Source organism: Ambystoma mexicanum, chromosome 7q (genome assembly GCF_040938575.1).
Source record: "Ambystoma mexicanum isolate Mex_15411 chromosome 7q, UKY_AmexF1_1, whole genome shotgun sequence".
NCBI lineage: Eukaryota > Metazoa > Chordata > Amphibia > Caudata > Ambystomatidae > Ambystoma > Ambystoma mexicanum.
The window spans coordinates 555,621,901-555,639,840 of NC_090941.1; the positions used below are offsets into that span (position 1 = coordinate 555,621,901).

The 17,940-nt window shown below is 48.7% G+C and overlaps 1 protein-coding gene across 1 annotated transcript in view; it reads left to right on the forward strand.

Moving 5' to 3' along the window:
• VWA8 (von Willebrand factor A domain containing 8) overlaps positions 1-17,940 on the forward strand; it is a 3,012,337-nt gene that overhangs the window by 1,091,847 nt on the left and 1,902,550 nt on the right. The window contains exons 16-17 of the mRNA XM_069639376.1: positions 714-791; positions 2,961-3,076. Of these exons, the coding sequence (XP_069495477.1) occupies positions 714-791; positions 2,961-3,076 (194 nt within the window). The remainder of the gene's footprint in view (positions 1-713; positions 792-2,960; positions 3,077-17,940) is intronic.

Consider the following 17,940-nt stretch of genomic DNA (forward strand, 5'->3'; position numbering starts at 1 on the left):
AATGTCTGACACCTGGGCCTTGCAGGTCATAAATTAGAGTTGCTGTCTCATCTTTGTGCTATGTCATCCAGTTCATCCTCCTACCTGCTCCCCTTTTTTTCTGAAAACCATCTCCTGGTGGAGGAGGTTTGTCAGCTGCTCACAAAAAGATCTTGTGCCACATTCCGAACAAGCCAGTGTCTTACTTTCTGGTTCTAAAAAAGACTGGGGCCTAAATCCCATTTTGGATCTGAGGCTTTAGAACTTGTATCTGCGCAAGGACAAGTTCAAGATGGACAGCCTATCCCGGATATTCAGGCCCTCAATCTGCTGGACTGGTTGCGGTTCTCTCAATCTTCAGGATGCCTACTTTCAAGTGACGAGCCATCTTGAATACAGGAAGTATCAGAGATTTGTGGTGGGTTCCTCGAGTCTCAAGGTCTCAAGCAGAGAATTTATATTGTGCCAATTCCTGCAGGTAGTTGGGCATAAGGATTTATAGTGCCCTTCAGAATCAACAGTTTAACGTTTCCTTGTCACTCACAAAGATGTTCACTGGCTTTTTTCCTGCATCTTTCTCTGTGGTACGGTCTTTTTTAGCACTGCTCTGCGATGGGCATACCCACTTAGCATGAGCTATTCTCCTAATGACCATCTTTTAGCATCGTCTTGTACTGTATATGTTTTGTTAACCAATATTCTAGCTAAAGGTTTGTCTTTGGATTCCCCAACAGATCCCAAATGTGCCCAAGGACGCAGCAGAACAGTTATTGACATTAACTCACAAACTTCGGGAGACAAAAGACCCAACAGTGAGTATTTGTTGCATCATATAAAGATTTGAGTGCATTTCACTTGTTTACCAATGCACATGCATGTTGATTTGAGATGGTATATGTTAAGAAGGATTTCTGAACTCTGACCTGGAGGGGCAGAGGTTCAGAAGGCCAACCTAGTTTCTTGGAACAGGGTAAACTCTGGACAAGCCAGACCAATCAGGGTAGCTATGGCAGGCAGTCAAGACTAAGTCTCAGGAGGGGTGAGGGTGACTCAAAGACCTCAATGAGCGCACGAAACAAGGACACTTACACATTACTCCAGACAGGCGTTATATTAAAAATATAGACACATTTATTACAAGGCCTTTGTAACATAGACCAATACAAAGAATCACAGTAACACTAACCTAAACCAATGCATCATTATCAACACAATATATATACAAGACCAATGGGGTCTAAGGGGTTACAGCACGAAATATGTAGACCACCTAGATGGGCAGGAAAACAGGCAGTGCAAGTAATCTTTAGACCCAGTTCTACATTCAGAATACACTTAACTAAGAGGCAGTTCAAGCCCTACGAAGAGAGGAGCCTTATGCTCAATAGTACCTGCACACGCTGGTGCCAATGGACAAAATAGGGTCTCTTCAAGGGTCTCTAGCAGCTCAGGAAGGTGGATAAGGCGATGAAGATCAAGTTCCCAGTATTCAAGCAGGACCTCCACTTGAGGGCAGAGGCAGTTTGAGAGTTCGGGATGGAGTCACTATTTCGCAATAGCCGTGGAAAGGAAAGGGGCCCTCAGGGGCCACTTTGTGCATAAAAATGGGCCCCTGCGCTAGGGGCCACCAGTTGGGGTAAGGACTACTCCCCGGTCCCCGACGTAGGCAGACCTAAACTTCGCCAGTACAGTCCACTTTGCTGGCAGGTTCGAATGCGACAATCAGGACGTCTCGACACCGTGTACTTCCCGGGATACAGCGAGGATTCCCAAACGGGACAGTGGTGAGTTCTCGGCTCCTGATGGAGGAATCAGCCCAATTCCACTGCAGCCGGCTTCAGGGACAAGAGGGTCACAAATGCAGCAAACTTGCACAGGTCGTTACCACAGCAGGGCAACACGGTAACCGTGTTTGCTCCGGTCCGGGCGCACTCGTCTCACTTCAGACCTGGGAACGCCAATTGTACGAAATTCGGTGTGAGGGTGCCGTGGACACAGAGCAAGCAGTATATAGGGCCTCCTCGAAACAGCGGCAGTAACAGAGCAAACATCCCGTGTAAGCTGGTCAGCCCACTGGTTGGCCCAGGGACTCTTCCGAAGAGGCTTGCTTGCGGGGTTTGTTGAAGGTGCTTAAAATAGCTGATCCCACTATTCCAATGGGTCGAAGCGTCTTTGCAGACCTTCTCGGACGATCAGATGCAGAGGGGTCCCACGGGACGACATCGGGCTCAAAGTGCCAAACCTTCCAGCGGGTCACCAGCGGTTCCTTGACTTGGCTTCTTGTTGTAGGATACTTGGCTCCTTATCCCTTGTTCGGTGTGAACTCAGGAGATTGACGTGGTAGTGGTGTTTTCAGCCTCCTCTTATCCAAAGTTCCCTTTGCTCCAAAACGGAGAGGACCCAATGGGAGATCTGCTCACAAACACTCACTCCATACGTGGACCAGTCATGGACCACGGTGGTCCCAGGCATTCAAGATACTCCAGACTCTCTGGCACCCAGGATGTGTATTGGGAACAGACATCCCAGCCCACATCCTGGAGGCACCCACACAAGGCATGCAGAAGCCCGTGAAAGCATTGGGTTTCGCGGGAAAGTGCATGATCAAATAAGGACTGACCCGGGTCGACTCGACCTGGGGAAGGTCCAACGCCTGGGTCGTAATGAGGCCCAATATCTTCTCTTGGTGGTTATACTCCAAATACTAGTGTGTTTTTAGTCCTAGGAGGTACACTTCCTTAAAATGAAACAACAGTTACAGATCTACTGTAATTGGTTAAAGTAAAATGTACAACATGATTCTTAAACTTTTTTGGGTAGTGGGACTTAGTCTGTTCAATGTCTTGTTTATGATAGTCGTAATAACTGTATGTAGTCAAGATTATACAGTCCTATTTGTGGCTAAAAACCTTTATATTGCATATGTGCACCCATAGTAAAATGAGAATATGGAAATTTAAAGCAAAGGTGACTTTCCACAGGCCCAGTCCCTAGCATCATCGTTATCCACACGACAGCTGTTGAGGATCTGCCGGCGACTTTCCCATTACCCTAATGAAAGCCTGCACCATGCCGTGAATAAAGCCTGCCTATCTAGGTATGGATGCTACTTCTCACATTTCATTCGACATTATAGAGTGATTATGCATTGTTTCTGTGTATGTGTGGCAAAAAGACTGTTTTTATTCATAGTGTGAATAAGCAATTATTATATATATTTGAAGATTTTTAATTTTTGCTGTCAAATTAATGGACCCCTCTGCAAATATCTTCCACCCAGGGAAATACAGCTGTGTAAGGCCACTCTGAGGACCCTTAATAGTGGTCTCTTACACCTGTGCATACTGCACATGTTCACAGTATAATAGTACTACTCTCAGATCCTGAATTCTAGGAGATGTGTGGCCTTCTGTATGTGTCATTCACCATTGGCTGTTCTTTTTTATTATTTCCATCATATAAACAGAACAAACCATTATCAAACTGAACCTCCCCCCAAACCTCTGCCATAGCGCCAGTAAACCATCTTGTCCCGTTCTCCCCCTTCCAGAAAATCAACCGTAGATGTCCAACAGCTTCAGTCTTTGAGGGTACCACTGCTCCCTGAACTCCCCTTTTAAATATACCAACATCTCTCCCCAGTCCGCTGAAAAGTTCCCCAGGTTGTTTTTGACCGCATAAGCTGCCCATTCCATTGATACTATTTCCCAGATCTTCCTTAACCAGTCATCTTCCGTTGGAATCGTGGGGCTCTTCCACTTCTGTGCAATAAGAGCCATTGCGGCCAGGGTAAAAATAACTTTTGCCTTAGTACTCCCTCTCCTCTCCTCTCCACCCCCCAGTACCTGCCTCCCCAATAAAATCTCCCGGGGGTCTTGGCTGGCCCCTTCCCTGAGGACCTGAGTTTGAGCCTGTGTGATGTCTCGCCAAAAGGGTCTAATAATGGCGCAATCCCACCAAATATGAGCTGCTGTCCCCTCTTCCCCACAATCCCTCCAACATTCCCCCGACGTTGCCGGGTACATCGCTTGCAGACGGGCAGGGGTAAAGTGCCAACCGTAAATGTAGTTATACCAGGCCTCCTGCAGCTGGACCGCTTTTGTCACCTTCGTAATGATCTTCCACATACTCTTCCAGTCCTCCCTTTCCATTCTAGCCCCCAGTTGCTGCTCCCACCCCCTCATGTAAGCCCAGTTTGCTTTCGGGCCGGCGCTCTCCAGAAGCCTATAAAGGTCCGAGATTAATCCTCTGGACCCCTCGTGCACTAGGAGGAACCGTTCAAACTGTGTCAAATCACGTGTAGCAGCCTTCCGTACCTCTGCTGACATTACCCAGTGCCTAATCTGGAAATATCTGTGCCTTTCTCCCTCGCCCACCCCGAACTCCCTCTTGCATTCCTTGAACGTTTTCACATTATGATCATGAAACATGTCCCTCACAGTCCTACACCCCCCGTCTCCCACTTCAGGAACGCTCCCTTCTCTAACCCCAGCGTGAAGTCCCCGTTATTGAAGATGGGGGTGAACAGTGATGGAAAGATCGTAATCCCCCGCCTCTCCACCGCGCCGTCGCAAATATCAACCATTCCCTTTGTTATAACGCTCAGGTAGAGGTGAGGTGGCCTCAGCCTGTGTGGGAGCCATAGTACCTCCCCCAGGTGGTGTCGGGCTACTGCTCTATCCATTTTTACCTAATGCTTATTCTATTCCTCCAAGAACCATTCCCTGATTACCCTAAGCTGTGCAGCCTCATAATATCGGCGGAAGTCAGGTACAGCCAGAACTCCCTCCCCCTTTGACACCATCAATAGTCGTCTGGCCAAACGGGGCCTCTTGCCCTTCCAGATGAACTCCTTGGCCGCCCGATCTAATTCCTTGAAGAAGCTCGCCGGAACTGATAGCGGGATAGCCTGAAATTGGTAAAGCAAACGGGGGAGAACCACCATTTTGAGGACTGCCCCCCTCCCCAGCCAGGATATCCTTAGGGCACTCCACTTCCTTTTTTGATTGCCGTTAACATGGGGGCATAGTTCACTTCGTACCAACCCACCAGAGAGGGGGTTATCCTGATCCCCAAGTAACGTATCCCACCAGGGCTCCAGTTAAACGGGGAAATTGCCTTCAGTGCTCCCACCTCATTTTCCCCTAGGGACAGGTTCATTAATTCCGACTTAAGTAAGTTCCCGAATTTGGACAGCAGTTCCATGCTTGCCCTGATTGACTCAGTCAGGTTCGTCAGCGTAAGCAGCATGTCATCAGCGAACGCCGGCACTTTATGCTGACACCCCACGAATGGTATGCCCTGAATAGTGTCTGCCTCCCGAATAGCCAAAAGAAGGGGCTCCAAATATATTGCGTAAAGCAACGGGGAAAGAGGACACCCCTGCTTCGTCCCCCGCCTCAGATTAATTAGGTGTGACATACCTCCATTTACTAGAATACGTGATGTGGGATTCTTAGAATTCACTGTGACCATACTAATAAACCCTACCTCCAGGCCCATCCTTTCCATAATTTGAAACAAAAGCGACCACTCCACCCGATTAAACGCCTGTTCGGCATCTAGCGCTAGGAGGATCGCAGGAGTGGTCGTCTTCTGTGTTTTCTCCACCAGGTGGGCCACCCGCCTGATATTGTCAGCAGTGTGCCTCCCTACCACAAACCCTGTCTGATCTTGATGGATTAGCTAGGGGAGGTGCTTCGCTTCTCCAGGCGTTTCGCCAATATTTTAGTGAATATTTTTGCCTCTGTGTTTATAAGGGTGATAGGTCTATAGGATGTGTATTCTTCCGGGTCTTTTCCCGCTTTGTAAATGAGTGTTATTTTGGCCTCTTCCATCGAGGGGGTAATGCTTCCCTTGGACCCAAACGTATTGAACAGCTGCGTAAGATGTGGGACCAATAGCTGAGAGTAGGTTTTGGAAAAGGAAGCTGGGTAACCGTCTGGGCCTGGGGCCTTATTGCGGCGGAGTGACATTATGGTAGCTCTCACCTCACCTCCATGATAACCTGGCCCAACTCCTCCTTGACCTCCCGGGATAGCCGGGGGAGAGGCAAGGCCCCCAAAAAATCCCTCTGAGGCTGCGGCTGCGGGTTCTGTGAGGTATACAGAGATTCGTAAAATTTGGCTAGTCTCCCCTTTAACTCTTTAGCCCGGGTGAGTCTCTCCCCCCTCTTGTCCCTCAGGGCCGTAATAACATTGTGTTTCCTACTTCCCCTCAGAAGGCGAGCTAGGAGTGAGTCTGCTTTATTGGCCTTCGCATAACATGTTTGCCTGACCCTTAGCATTGCCTCTTCCGCCTTTTTGGTCCTTAGGATTCCCAGTTGGCCCTCAGCTAACCTATATTCCCTGTATACTTTCCTTGTGAGGGTCTCCCTCATTCACGCCCTCGCAGCCTCAACCTCCCTATCCAGCACCCTCATTTGTCTATTTCTCTCTGCCTTCAGAGCAATGAGTTCACCCCTCAAAGTAGCCTTGAACGTGTGCCACCTCGTGGCAAGGCTTGTGTCTGAGCTGTTGTTCCTCTCAAAAAAATCCCTAATCTCGCTCCCTATCTCCTCCCGCATCACCTGATCCTTCAGGAGTTCCCCATGGAACTTCCAACTCCACACCCCAGGCCTTCACTTCCCCAGCTGCAACTTCATCTGCACAACCTTGTGGTCGGCTATCCCCATGGGACCCGCTCGACCCACTCCACTCCCCCCCATCAGACTTGCAGACACCCAGATTTGATCAATTCTTGATTGAGTTCTGTGGACGTCAGAGAGAAACGTGAACCCTTCCTCTTCCCCCCGTAGCACTCTCCACACATCCCGCAAACCGGCCCCCTCCCATTGCTCCTTTAGGTGGGGAGAAGCTACTGCTCCCCCTCGGCCCCCCCTTCCTGTGTTCGATCCAGCCGCCTGTCCCAAGCCAGATTGAAATCCCCCATCAGTATTACTTGCCCCTTGCGAAATTCTCCAGAATGCCCAGGGTTTCGCGCATGAACTGGTCCTGCCTCACATTTGGGCCGTACACCAAGGCTATGGTATAGGATATGCCCATGTGCTCCCCCCTCACCATGATGTATCTCCCATTTTTGTCCCTGAGAATGTCTTGGATTCTGAAGTCCATCCTCCTCCCGAATGCCAAGGCTACCCCCCTTTCTTTGTAGGCCCCGAGGCAAACAATATTTGCGAGAAGCCCTTCAGCCGCAAGCGGCTCTGGTCCTCCCTCAATAGGTGGGTCTCTTGCAGCGCCAGCACGTCTGGCGCGTGAGTCCTGGTGAATTGTTCCAGTTTTGTCTGCTTAAGGGGGGAGTTTAGCCCCCTTACGTTATGTGTTAGCCACCTGAAGTCTAGGCTGAGATCCAACACGCCCCCCTGGCCTGTCCCACCATCCCCACCCTGGGTCTACCCTGGGCCCCTCCCCCATCCTTGGGGACACTCATCCCCTACCTCTCCTCCCCTTCCCCCTGCCTCAATCCTCCTGCTCGACAGGTCCTGTACTGCTCCACCGGTGGATATGCCCCCCACCCATCCCCCACTCCCCCACCCTCTCCCAACCTGAACCCCCAATTTCGGGTGAGACCGCCCCCTCCCCCCCACCCTTCCATCCCACCCCCACGGACAAACCTGCCCTTACTTGTTCCAGAATGTTTTCTACTCCATCCTCCTAGGCCCCGTATAAAGCCCCTGTTCCCACCACCCCCCGAAGAGCCTTCTCCCAAGAATCAAGTCACCCGGACCCCCCCGCTCGACTGCCTCCCTCCGCCTCTTTGACCTGATCCCCCCCTCCCCCCCACAGCTGGTCCCCGCAGCGCAACCTTCCTCTTGCCCCGCTCCCCCACTGTGGGCCATTCCATATGATCTGCCTCTTTCCCTTTGACTCCCTCGGGTTGGTGGCCCCTCTTCATGCCCCCCATTATCCAATTCCAGTCATATTATACTGCCCATCTCCTGCAGGGTAGTTGCTCGTCTCTGGCTCCCTTCCCACTCAAACACCAGTCCGAATGGAAAGGACCATTTATACTTTATCCCTTTCTTGGCCAACTCCTTCACAACTGGGCCCATGCTCCTTCTTTTCATCAGCGTACCTGCAGCTAAGTCCTGAAACAAGGAGATTTCTTGTCCTTTATAGAGTACCGGTTCACTCTGCCTAGCCACTCTCAACACTGCCTCCTTTTGGCCGTACCTAGCAAAAGCAACCAACACATCTCGGGGTCGGGAGTTAGGTCCTCCCAGGGTCCGACATACCCTATGGACCCTGTCCAGTTCTATTGAGCCCGGGGACTCCTGACCAGCCTTCCCAGTCCTCCCCTTGGACCTGGAAGACATCTATGGTAGGCCCGCCCCCTGACTCAACTGTGTCGCCTGCAAATGACCAGGTCCAATGCTGTCTCCTCGGTGGCTTGGGGGCCTCTCATTCTGCGTCTGCCGCACCCTCCTCTCTGCAGGTGGCCAGCCCGGTTGCTGGACCAAGTATCACTCTCTCCACCGCTGGACTTCCACTCACTCCAGCCCTCCAGGCACGTGGGGGCTCTCCTTCCTTATCTCCCAATACTCGCTTCTCCTGAGTCGGGGCGCCACTGCATACCTGCTCTCTGGGCTCGGCTCCCTCCAAGCTCCCAGACCCCCCAATCTATGGGGGTCCATGCGTGTACTCCTTAGGATCTGGGACTGGTCCAGTACTGAGCCCCTTACTCTCCTGCAGTGGGAGAGGGACTTATACGTCCTCTCCACTGTTCTTTGTTCTCCTGGGGCCCCTCCCTCGTTCAGAGCCGGAACTGACCCCCGGGCCACTGCTCCTTCCTGCTGCACAGGGATCCACCGCTCGCTGGGGGCCCCCAGTCCTGTCGCCGCCCTCCGCCCGCCTCCACAGTGGGTGCCGGAGCTTCCAACTTCCAAGCCGCTCCTCCGGGCGTGCCCATACACTCCTTCCTTGCACCGGGGCCTGCGCCTAACGTTTGCCCCTCTCTGTCCTTTCCGCTCCCCTTCTCCGCTCCGACGCTCTCCTCACCTTCACTCCGGTGTTGTGCTCCGGGCGAGGCGCCGCCACGCCTCCACTCATCCACCAGTCTGCACCGCAGGTCGGGCCGCAGCTCCCTGTAGCTGCATCAGCAAGGCCGCACCTCGCGCCAGTCCTCTGCCCGCTCCCTCAGGCTCACTCGGCTCCGGTGCCGCAGCCTCTTACCTCTCCCGGGGACCAGCTACTCCACTGAAGCCCCTCTGTCATGGGCTCCCCCTGAGGTCCTCCCTTCGCCGCTGACTCGCGCTCCCCCTGGGTGGGGCCTTCAGCCGGCCCGCGTCCCGCTGATGCTGCTGGGGGTACGGTGTAACACGGACACCTCCGCTGGGCTCCCTAAGGATACCCGCCTCCTGAACTGTGCCTTAGTGCTGGGGGGTGGTGTGGCCGCCAGAACAAGGCCGCGGAGTCCTGGAGCAGCCGTCAGCACGTCTACTCGGTGCCGGCGGCCATCTTGGAATTGGCTGTTACTTTTTGATCTGTTGTTTATCCTTTAAAGCGCAACACCCGGTGCGTACTGGGTAGTATTTGGTTATTTACACAATGGTTTACCTACAGTTTATAGTGGCAGTGTTCCCTTCAACGCTCGTTCCCTTTTCCTCAATCCCTACTCCTCCATTTCCTGGCACTCTAAGTGACTCTTGTTTTGCATGTAAGGCGTTGCAAAACTCTAAATAAATAAACTTGTTGTCTGCATGCCTCCAACCCACCACTTTAACATGCCTAGACTAGGAAACCTGGCATGTACAGATTTAAGAGCTAACATTTCCACTTAGAAGGACAGGGCAAGCGAACCCGAAAGCCTGCCTGGGACGGGCTCCATTATTTGTAAAGACTGTCCTAAGGGCGTACACTGCACATGGACCTTTTTCATTTCAAAGCAAACATTGCAGCATTGGTAATGGACAGCAATGAGTTTCAGAAACGTCCTGACTGTGGTGTGAGTGGGAATGGTTAATCACAGGGAGAGGTTGTGCCGGGTTTCAAATCAGGGTTTGAAGTCCTGGTGCGACCTCAAAACCTGGTGAGTTATGTCCGTTGGGGGGGGGGGTGGGGAGGCAGAGGAAATTACATTCTGGCCCATGTGAAAATAACTTTGGGGCTTGTGGTTCACAGCACAGTAGACCCCCTAGGAGGAGCAATCAGGGATTCTAGGCCCTGCCCTGAACAGTGCCTGATGAGCACCTGTCAAATGCCTCTTTGCCCTGCCCAGACAGGCCAAAGTGCCAGGAAGCCACTGAAAACTGCACCTGAGCATGCTAGTGAGGTTTGAGGCATATCTTAGTCTGTCAACCAGAATACTAAGGAAGGTGAAATGGGTGACTGAGGCCCTCAGAATTCAAGTAGTGATTTCTGTAAACCGAAGGTTCTTGCCTACCATAACACTTAGCCTGTAGCTCATGGTAATGAGTGGAGTTTCCAGACTGCCCTTTTCTCTTATCTGCCAACTTACAGATGCCTATTTTGTTTCACATGGGATACAATGTGTCAATTTGAGACCGTAGGGGGCAGGGAAGGGAAAGAGAGAAATGAGAGAGAGCGGGAGGAAGAGAGAAAGTTGAATTTACAGTGGCAGTTTTACATAGTAAAATGGGACATGTCTGCAAGAGGCCAGGGGTAGGTGTTCAGGGTTCCAGGGATGCCCCTACTCTCTCCTTCCCCCAACAAACTGACTCCTGTGAGGCAGACATGGTATCACAAGCAAGGACACAGACACAAAGATACAAGTTTCAACACCTTTATTAAGTTTGATTGTGTTTGGAGACTTCCTAGCTGGCCCTAATTCTGTAATAGAAGTAGTCTTGACCATCAAAGTAAATAAAATGGTCCAAGTCAGTCAATCAAACCTAGGTAAAAGGGTAATATGTGATCTTGTTGACTACAAAAATAGAGTGGACAAAACACCGAAAAACACTGAATTTGTTTTTGTTTTTTTAATTTGGGGGGGTCCCCCCAGACCCTCCTTTTTTCCACCCTTTTAAGGCCACCTGGCACTTTTTAACCCCTTACCCTACTACACTTTATATATTTATTTAATCTTTTCAGTGTTTTTCAGTTTTATTGTCCGCTCTGCTATGCACCACTCTGTTTTGTTCGCAATAAAATGACTGGATACCAGGAAAAGGTCTGTGTCAGAAACCTATACTTGCCTTCCAGGGACGTCATTTGGGGATCGCCAGAGGTTGCAAGTGCGACCTATGAGGTCTCCCTTGCGACCTCTGTGGTCTCCCTTGCGACCGCTAAAAAAATAATAAAAAAAATAAAAAAGATATATGTATATATATTTTTTGCAATGCAAGCTCCTGGGCTGTGGCCAGCACCATGTGGCTCTTTAATTCTGGAGTGGCTGGCTTTCTTGTTCAGGCCCCTTAAAAAAGAAGAAAAATAAGAACATGCGTGCCACCAGTCTAACACTTTCAACACTGAACCTAAATAAGAAAGAATAGGAATGCAAAAAAATGTGTCTTTCTGGAATGCTATACAATAATTGCTAGACTCCTTAAAGGTTTATTTCAGGCACACTTCAGGAGGTGCGTCACTGATTTAGTTTGTTCTCAAACGCCTCAACTCAGCCTTTCATCCTTCTGAGGTCGATAAATGGGTACCAACACAGGTTGGGTGATATTGGGTGTATATTTCTTATATGTAAAGCGCTTAAGCCTAAGTGCTATATAATAACACATCATTATCATTTGGTCATGGACGCCTGCTTGCAATCACAGTAATTTGGTAATATGGGCCTACACACACTGATCTTAACGATACATATGGCGATCCATTCGATGTAATGTACATATGAAATGTACATTACATTATAGTGATATCCTAACCATATTTTTCTCTGTTTTGTTCGCAATAAAATGACTGGATACCAGGAAAAGGTCTGTGTCAGAAACCTATACTTGCCTTCCAGGGACGTCATTTGGGGATCGCCAGAGGTTGCAAGTGCGACCTATGAGGTCTCCCTTGCGACCTCTGTGGTCTCCCTTGCGACCGCTAAAAAAATAATAAAAAAAATAAAAAAGATATATGTATATATATTTTTTGCAATGCAAGCTCCTGGGCTGTGGCCAGCACCATGTGGCTCTTTAATTCTGGAGTGGCTGGCTTTCTTGTTCAGGCCCCTTAAAAAAGAAGAAAAATAAGAACATGCGTGCCACCAGTCTAACACTTTCAACACTGAACCTAAATAAGAAAGAATAGGAATGCAAAAAAATGTGTCTTTCTGGAATGCTATACAATAATTGCTAGACTCCTTAAAGGTTTATTTCAGGCACACTTCAGGAGGTGCGTCACTGATTTAGTTTGTTCTCAAACGCCTCAACTCAGCCTTTCATCCTTCTGAGGTCGATAAATGGGTACCAACACAGGTTGGGTGATATTGGGTGTATATTTCTTATATGTAAAGCGCTTAAGCCTAAGTGCTATATAATAACACATCATTATCATTTGGTCATGGACGCCTGCTTGCAATCACAGTAATTTGGTAATATGGGCCTACACACACTGATCTTAACGATACATATGGCGATCCATTCGATGTAATGTACATATGAAATGTACATTACATTATAGTGATATCCTAACCATATTTTTCGTATTGTACAATGCTATGTGATGCCACTTCCTGTTTTGTCAACGGGTGAAAGGTTGTGTTTGATCGCTTCCCTCCATCGCTTCCCGCAATATCACTTTGGGGTGGGGTCAAATGACATCACTTCCTGTGATGTCATCAGCGATCAAGTGTCGTGTGATGTCACTTCCGCTACCCCTGGCATTTTGGTGAAATGACGTCGCTGTTGCCTTCACGTTTCACAATAACTAAGTGTGGGGAAATGTATGAAAATAAGAGTGTATCAAAAAAATGTAAGAATGGCAATTAAAGTGGCTCACCACTCCCTTCCCCAAGTTCAGTTCTATGGGGTTCTTACAAAGTTCCTTCAAGGTGGGTAGAATGCACAGTTCATAGATCTCCCATACATCTGTTAGGCTCCCATCGCCTATTTCAATGTCAGTTCCATATGCATCACACTTCTCTTCAATGGATTCTTTCTGGCTTACCTCACCCAATTTCATACATGTCAAACAATCAGATATCCACAAAGTTCCTTCTCAGTTACTTTCATAGGCAGCCCTTGCCTGTCTTCAAACACTTAACATTTGCTGAAACACGTTTCAGCTAAACAACTCCACTTCATAGAACTCGGTAAGCATTCCCTTCCCCAACCTTTATACTTCTCTTTCACAATGCTCACCCGTCAGAGATCTTTGCAACCGCATACTATTATCACCCTCATGCGTGACCACTCTGACAGCAGGGTCCTTATTATTGTCACCTTGCCAGAGACCTTCGCAACCGCACAGTATACTCAACCCTGTGCGTGACCACACTGACAATAGGGTTGGTTTCTTAATATCCGTGCCTCTTGCACTTGGTTTTGCAGAACGGGCCCTCTGCCAAACTGTTCTTTATTTCACAAAAGCAGATTGTTAATTAGGATGGGTCCACGGCCCCTCTGTTCCTCGTTTCACATAAATATCCATTCACTTTAACGTTAGCCTTTTGGGTTCTCTGCACGCTTTCTTTTTCCTTGTGCCCTTTCCTTCAATGGCTTTCAACACATTTCGTTTTCATTATTCACTGTTCTGTTATCTTTTAAGAAGTGTTGAACAACGTGCCTTCTCACACGGCACTGCTCCGTTACTTTGGTTCTCATCGGCTCCCTCACCGGTCAAATACATTCAAGCTTTCAGTGCAATGTCATTATCCTTCAACGTGTAGCCTTGCGTGTAACACTGTAGCCTTCCACAATCGCGCATATCACAAACCGGCACTCCCTTTCTTTAAACTCACCAGCTGTGATTGCTTTCGTACATCCCTCTGCTTTCAACTCTTCGAGGTTGAGGTCTTGCCTACCTGCCCCTCAGACACTCCCAGGCGACCGCGCGACCCCCGGGAGGAAACAAGCAGTTTGCTGGCACATGGAGGAAAGGGACTAGCCGGCCCCTTGGATCCCTTCTCTGAACTCTCCTGACTTCTTGGAGACACAGCTCCCTTCCCACGATTTCTCTTGCCTCAACTCGCAGCCTGTCTGCGTCTCTGTGTCCCGTTATCTCTGGCCTGGTTCTTGGCAGCTCTCTCTCAGCTGCTGCTCCATCTCGCCATCCAGCTTGCCTTCCTTCTTGGCCCCTGTCTCGCTCTCTGTGTGCTCAACCTTGTATAGTTTGGAAAACAGTCCACGAGTTTCAGGTATGTTTCCTCTTCCTTGTCTTAGTAGTTGGGCTGATAAGGAAAAGAGGGGAATTATTGGAGTTGTAGTATCCCATAAAGGTAGAGGGAATATGGGGTAAATAACTGTCAGGAAATGGGGGATACAATGTCTCACCTTCCGGTGTCTCCTCCACACTCCCTGAGGACCCCTACTCAGGGGATCCTTGCTCCCTCGTCCACCCCCAGGGTCGGGGCTCCAATAGCGATGGCCCTTCCCTGACCACCTGAATAAGGGATCCCGGGGACTGAGTCGTGAAACATCTTCAGGTTTTTCACACTCTCCTCAAAGATCTCTTACCACCTTATACTACACACAAACCCCCCACAAATGGCTGTCACATGCCTAGCCATTAGTACATCAACAATAACTGAACCATGGCTGAGCTCTGCTCTTTAGCGCTATTACACTCTCGCACATCAGTGGCCAAACAGACACAATGCGCTGTAGTGTATAATTTGTTGGGCTCTTCCCTATGGATAACATACTCCGAAGTTTCTCCTCCCGTTCCATAGAAAGCAGATTGGCACACAGGAACTGTGTACTGCCGACCTGCACCCAACAACACCATAGGTTTGGCACCTGCCCTTCCCATTGTCCCATGAATGACCTTCCGCAATTTACTTCATAGAGCCACACACAGCAAGACCACCGATAGTGGCAGAAGGGTGCTAAATAAGACAAGACAACTTACTTATTTAAACATGCTGTTGTATAAGCATTCATAAAAACTAAAAGTAATTGCTCTTTGCAATTAAAATAGCCCTTTGGCTCAATTCAGCATGCCTGGATTATTTGCATCAGATTGCCTCCCTCGTGCTGGGACCTTTGAAGTTCCTAATTTAGAGGTGTTCTAGTCATTTTGTTTATGTCTAGAAGTAGACAGTGTTTACAGTTAGAATTATTTTTAAACCAATTTTGGCAGGTTTCTTTGCTTTAGTCTACACATGCTCTAATTCCTGGAGTTGCGATAGTTGTGATTGTATACCAAAGAACTCAACCCTTAATTTGGGCACATTCCATATGTATAGTTTTCCTGCTAGGTTCCGTTGGAGTTATATAACTCCACTAATTTACTGGCTGGCCTTCATCTTATCAATAATTGTTTTTCAAACCACCCAGCTATTTTGAATCAGCAGTGTACATTTCGCTTACTGTCTCATTCGCCTGCTTATTTTATTTTATATTAATGTTTAAAGTGCGGACCTTGCTCAAGAGCAGTGGAGCACTGCACAGAGTGTGGGTAGCCAGCATTTGGGCTGGCATCTTAAGTAGCGCAGGAAAAAGGAATCACATGCTGGATTTGTAAAAGTGTATTTCTATATGAAGCACTATTTATATAATAGTATATAAAACATCTTGTAACACACACAGCTAATTATGTTACACTATTTTTGTTTAACATGTTAATTACCGTTCAAAGCTTCTTCAGCCCATCATTTTGTTACGTATCATGCGTCATCTGACAATTGACCTAGGCATTTCCTGTTGTTAGAGGTCTATGTTTCGATTTTGTCTCATGGCAAAACAATCCAGGTTTGTCCTCGGAGCACAGCAAGTTTTTAAAACTATTCTGGCAGGAAAAAACAACAGTCTTGCGCATTGCATTGTGTGTTCCAAAATAGTAGCTGAGAATGAACTTCCTCAGCCCTGCTGTCGCTCTGTGTTGTAGGTGCTGAAATAAGTTACCATTTGTCATTTGTAAGTCAATAATATGCTTCATGACTTAACCACTGTATTTCACCACCAACATAATGTATTCGTCACACTCTACCCTCGAGCAGTGGGAGGCATTAAAGTGCTAGACGCCAGACATCTTTGCTAATGCCTTGGTGCCGATGGCACCTGCCCCGTCAGGATCAGTAGAGTCAGGGCCTCTGTACTTAGTTGAGCCAGCAGAGGAACCTCTTTGGACTGCACCTGCACAATTGCTGGCTCCTTTCCACTTCCACCATTGAGGAGTGCTCCCATCCAGTGCCATACAACTCCACCTTCCTCCATCAAAGCTCTGGTGCTGGTTTTCTTGGCTTCAGTAACATGGCTTTTGCTGGACATTGGTCCGGTTCCTTCGCCCCATTTTGTTTCTATGTTGGGCCAGCTCTTTGAAGAAGATGATGTTCTTCTCCTTTATGGGGTGGAACCCTTACATTGTGGAGAGGTGGAGGATTTCCTTGAGTTTGCCCATGGCCAAGATGAGGCTCTTTTTGAACTAGCATCCGATCTTCGTGACCTTGCTAAGCTTGATTTTTATACAAGCCTATGACAAACTCCACTTGTATTATCAGAAGACCATTGGTATGACTCTTGTGTTGTCCGAGTGGACGAAACCGCTGGTCTCTTTTGACATCTTGGATATGCTCAAGGGGCGACACTCATTTCTTTTTACCCAGTTTTGAGGTTCCTGTCATGCATGGTTATGTGACTTAAACCCACCTCCCTCTGGTTGTGGGCCAGGACCTTGCAAACAAGCACCGTCCAGATACTTTTTATCACCGTAATTTGTGCCAGAGGCCTTGTTGGTGCATTCCTCTACTGAGGTGTCTCAGTCTGACATGTCACTCTTTGCCCCCAGAAGGAAAGCAAGAAACTCATGGTTTGCAAGGTCTTTTCCTCTGGCGAAGTGGGTTTGCGGGCTGTGATTTCACTTTGTGCCTATGCCACGTACACTCACATCCTTTGTAATGGGATCTTTGAGGCAATAGAAAATGTGTCATCTCAAGAGATAAACATGAGTTTACCTTTCTGATGGTTCTAATGCGCTGCCAAGGAGGCAGCGCATTAGATCCTATAGTCTGGTCTGGACACAAAAGACTATTTGGCCTATGCCATGAGCACTAGGACATATCCTTTGCAGATATGTCTGTATGAGGACATCTGGGGTTTTCCCAAATGTTCAATCTAAACTCCTTCACATGCAGTTCAAAGGCAAAACCTGTTTGGGGCTTAGGCCGATGAAACCCTGCCCAAGTTCAAGGCCTCCAAGACTGTGGACAAAAGCCATGTTTGTAGCTGTCCAGGAGCATGCAGCCCCTGCTGCCAAGGGCTGCTCCTTTCGGTCATACACCTCCTTATCCTACCATGGCAGATGCAGGCACCCTCTGCCAAGCAGGGCCTGAGACGTTTTCTCCCCAGCGTAGAGATGCCCAGAGAGGGAGAGTTGAAGCTTTTATAGCCACATCAGCAATCTTTGGTACAAAACTTTGTCCACTCCGCCCCTTTGAGAGGGTTGTTGTCTCTGTTCATCAGGCAGTGGCATCACACCACCTCTGACACCTGGGCCTTACTTGTCATGTTGCAGGCTTTCCTTCACTTGACCACCCTCCTTTACATCCCTACACTCCCAGGACCCTCTACCTCCTTTTACAAGAGATTCAGAATCTTCTGGCTATGGGCACCATAGAGCGGGTGCCTCCCTCAAAGAGAGAAACGGGTTAGTACTACCTTTTTGTTTAAGTATTTAAAGGACAGGGGCCTGAGCCCCTTAAGCGATGTGCATGTGTCTGTGTCAGTGTTGTCTGTGCAAGGGCACATTTAAGAGTGCCTCCTTGATCCGGATTCTACAGGGCCTTCAAGGACAGGATTGGCTGGTGTCATTGGGCCTTCATGATGCCTCCTTTCATGTGTTGATGCATCCAAAGCACAGAAGGTACCTGAGGTTTGTGGTTGAGAACATCCATTACAAGTTCGTA